The sequence below is a fragment of the Cryptomeria japonica genome, chromosome 5, assembly GCF_030272615.1.
Source record: "Cryptomeria japonica chromosome 5, Sugi_1.0, whole genome shotgun sequence".
Taxonomy (NCBI): Eukaryota; Viridiplantae; Streptophyta; class Pinopsida; order Cupressales; family Cupressaceae; genus Cryptomeria; species Cryptomeria japonica.
In genome coordinates, this window is record NC_081409.1 from 90,819,622 (window position 1) to 90,823,134 (window position 3,513).

The following is a 3,513-nucleotide window of genomic DNA, read 5'->3' on the forward strand; positions in this document are numbered from 1 at the left end:
ACTATAAGCTTGTTAAGCTTGATATTGAATTGATTCAAAAATGAAATTATTCAACTATGATGAATGAAATCTTTTGAAATTAAATATGACATTTATGAATCAATGTAGAAAATATGTAACACAAAATATTAGAAAAATGATTAAATAATACAAACATATTTTATTCTCTAAAACACTCCCACATTATTTCACATATTTCAATAAAAGTAATTTATATATCTTAATTATACTTAATATTCTCAAATCAATTTTATTTCACATATTTTAATCAAATTAATTTATATATCTTAATTATACTTAATATTCTCAAATCAATTTTCTATTTAAAACTTTATTCTATTTAATTTTTCCTATAAATAGAAAAATATAATTGGAAAGTACTTTATTCCTCTACAAAAATATGACCTCAAACAAATACTAAAAAATAACTCAGAGATATATACTTTTCAATAATAAATAACTTTACTTAATAAAACTGTCATAGATATAGTAGTCCTTTCTAGTATCTATAAGGATTATCTCATGTATAACTTTTATACATCAATAATTTAGACTTTTAACTTTTACTTAATTCTATCAATTAGATAAATGACTATCCAGCCAACTAAAATGCAACCCACATACTAAGAATAACTTATGTTGAGTGAGAAGACTCAGCATGATTTAAAGCCAGCCTTTTTCTTTCCAGCTGGGCTCTTACAAGGCTTGATTTTAGTACTCTCGGTCTTTTCATACATTTCATCTTCTGAGGCAGAAGAAGCTAACTGCTCCTGAGCTTTGCAATGATTCCTTCCATCCCAGGATTTCTCAGGCATGTATCTGTCCTTCAACCAAAATTTATAATTCATTTCTCCATCATCTACTACAGCATGCTTAGGTTTCCACTTATCTGTTCCCTCTACTTTGAAATAGAGATAACACACATCACTTTCTAGACAGTTGCCACTTATATTAAACTTAGCAACTTTGTTTGCCTTGAATGGGTGTTTTTTGTTTCCTTCAAAGGGATCACTCAGATGATCATGGATCACCTCCCTTTGGCTTTTGTCTCCAAATCTCACGCGGACATGGTCTTTGGTACCTGGATCAAAATGAATTAGGGTCTTCTTCGAAGTCTTTACCTCTAGTATATATGAGCATTCTCCCTGCAAATGTCAATGCAATTTTTGGACATGAGAGAATGAAATAGATATACTTAAAATAATAATAAAACAGTCATAAATTTCTTCAGGAGGTATGAGTTTTTCATGGTTTCTGCTTTTAAGATTCAACTGTATAAAGTTATTTGGATCACATGATCAAGAGGAGGACAATCATAATTTCTTATACTTCTTTACCATTCATTCAAAAAATAATAATAAAACAGCTATTATTTATACTTCTTTACCATTCATTCAAAAAATAATAATAAAACAGCTATTTTTTAAAAACATTTAAATTTGATCCAAATGCAGATATAAAAAGGTACATAAATTTTTTTTTTTTTATTGAATTATTAAGAATTATTAGTTCATATCATATACATGTTGGTTAAAATCATTCATACATATATATAGTTTGGTGATAGAGGAAGTTTAGCTTGGTCTAAGTTAGTTCAGAATAGAAGACTTCATTTTCAGTATTAACATGTTGCATTAACGTGAATAGTATAAACCTTATGAGCATAGTAGTATGGTAGGGTACGAAGCTCACAAGGACAATGGTTCAATTAGGGTTAGAAACATGAGGTGTAAACCACAACTTTTTTTAATATGAAGATCCAAATCTGCAAACACAAAGAATCAACAAGAGTACAAAGTTTCCGATCATAATAACCTAACACCAATAATGTCACGTTTTAACCAACAGATGACACTGTAAACAACAACTAACCTATATTCTCTTTCAAAGAAAATCTATTAAACATATTTTGAATTGTCTCGACCCTTGGAAATGACTTTATTCCATCCTGGATTGCTGAAAACATTTCCTTGCTAAAGATTGTTAGAAAAATACATTCAGCAACGATGAATCATGAAACCTTACATATATTTTCTCAATGCAGACTGTTAAAAAAGTAGAAAACAAAAGTTAAAAGACCTTGTACAGGGGAAGAATCAAACTACATTGATTTTGGGTAATACAAATTAATACTACCTCTGCAGTGGCACAGATGCAGGCCAGTAGAGCCAAATTAATGAGAAGAAAACGAATGGATTGAAGTCTCCATGCCATAGCTCCACTGGGCATATTAAGAAGAATAAACAAATGAAGGAACCTCAAACTAAACTTGGGTTTGGCAAGAAATTACCCAAATTGCCCTTCTTATACTGGAAACTCAGGTTCCTTCTCCTTCAATCATGGCATCTCTAATGCCTCTTCACAGTCAATGAGGACAATGACAAAAAATCTTGAAAGCGTGGAGACGTTCTTGACCCACCACAAGCTTTAAATGACTTAAATTTCGAGAATAAAGTTAAGCTTCAAATGCTACAATTGTTTCTACTACTTGTGTTACATTATTCTGTAAGCCATTTACAGTTGTGAAGAAGAGTATTGTAAGATGATAAAAGATTTTTTTTAAGCAGAAGGCAAACTATTGAAATCTACGAAACTTGGAGACGGGGCCATTGGTTAGAATAAAGCGCTTAAAGATTGGCGACAATTTGTGAGAATAAATGTTAAAGGACTTAAGTGCCTCCTTTAAATCGAAAGAATGGGAGGAGATTAATCGTCGTAAGTTGTAAATTCGACTTGGGTATAAATAAAATCGACTAAAAAAAAAAAGTCATTTGCATTTGAATTGTATATATGTCCCGTCTCTCTTAACTGATATGACACGAATGTAGTTTACGTGAGACCGGAAGAATATGTCAATCTTTTACTATTTATAAAGGGCTCGGGTAATTCTAATAGCTATGGACTATGTGTAGGTGGGTGTATAGATCGTTTACTCCCTATCAAAATATGGAAAATATGTCCATTCCCAAAATCAAATCAAATCAATATCCCACATAATTTGGATGCTATCATAAAATTTCCCTTCTGTTTCTTTCAATAGAATTTTCTTGTACTTTTTACCATTGTTGGTTATAGTATAAGTATTAGTTCTTTTAATACAACATTCTTATCGATTTTTCATACCAGTCTTATTGAGATCAAGTGATATACATCTGTCGACACAACATCACACAAGACTTCATCATGATATGACCTTGTATTAAGTTTTACAAAACATTGTTGTTTCAACAATGCATTATATCCTTTATGAAACCAACCAATTATATATATGGTCTAGGGTGTTCTAATCTCCTTAGGTTCTATTTAATAAGAATTTCTTCAAATACCAAAGTATTAGTACTGCCACTACCAACAACAACTTTTTAAGACTTACCTCTTGATTAGTGAACAAATTCTCTTTTATTATTGATTTTTATTTATCCTCATATCTCAATGAAGCTCTCCTTGTGAAAAACAACTCTCATTTTCCTAGTTCATTTTATAATTTATAATCCATTAGTATATACAACCCTT

The 3,513-nt window shown here is 30.4% G+C and overlaps 1 protein-coding gene across 1 annotated transcript; it reads right to left on the reverse strand.

Moving 5' to 3' along the window:
- Positions 1-425: 425 nt before the first annotated feature.
- On the reverse strand, positions 426-2,292 carry LOC131054711 (embryo-specific protein ATS3A). Its single transcript, XM_057989274.2, has 2 exons — positions 2,137-2,292; positions 426-1,145 (listed from the first exon to the last, which is right to left on the reverse strand). Exons 1-2 carry the CDS (start codon positions 2,227-2,229, stop codon positions 654-656), a joined length of 585 nt encoding a protein of 194 aa, XP_057845257.1. The 5' UTR covers positions 2,230-2,292; the 3' UTR covers positions 426-653.
- Positions 2,293-3,513: the final 1,221 nt, after the last annotated feature.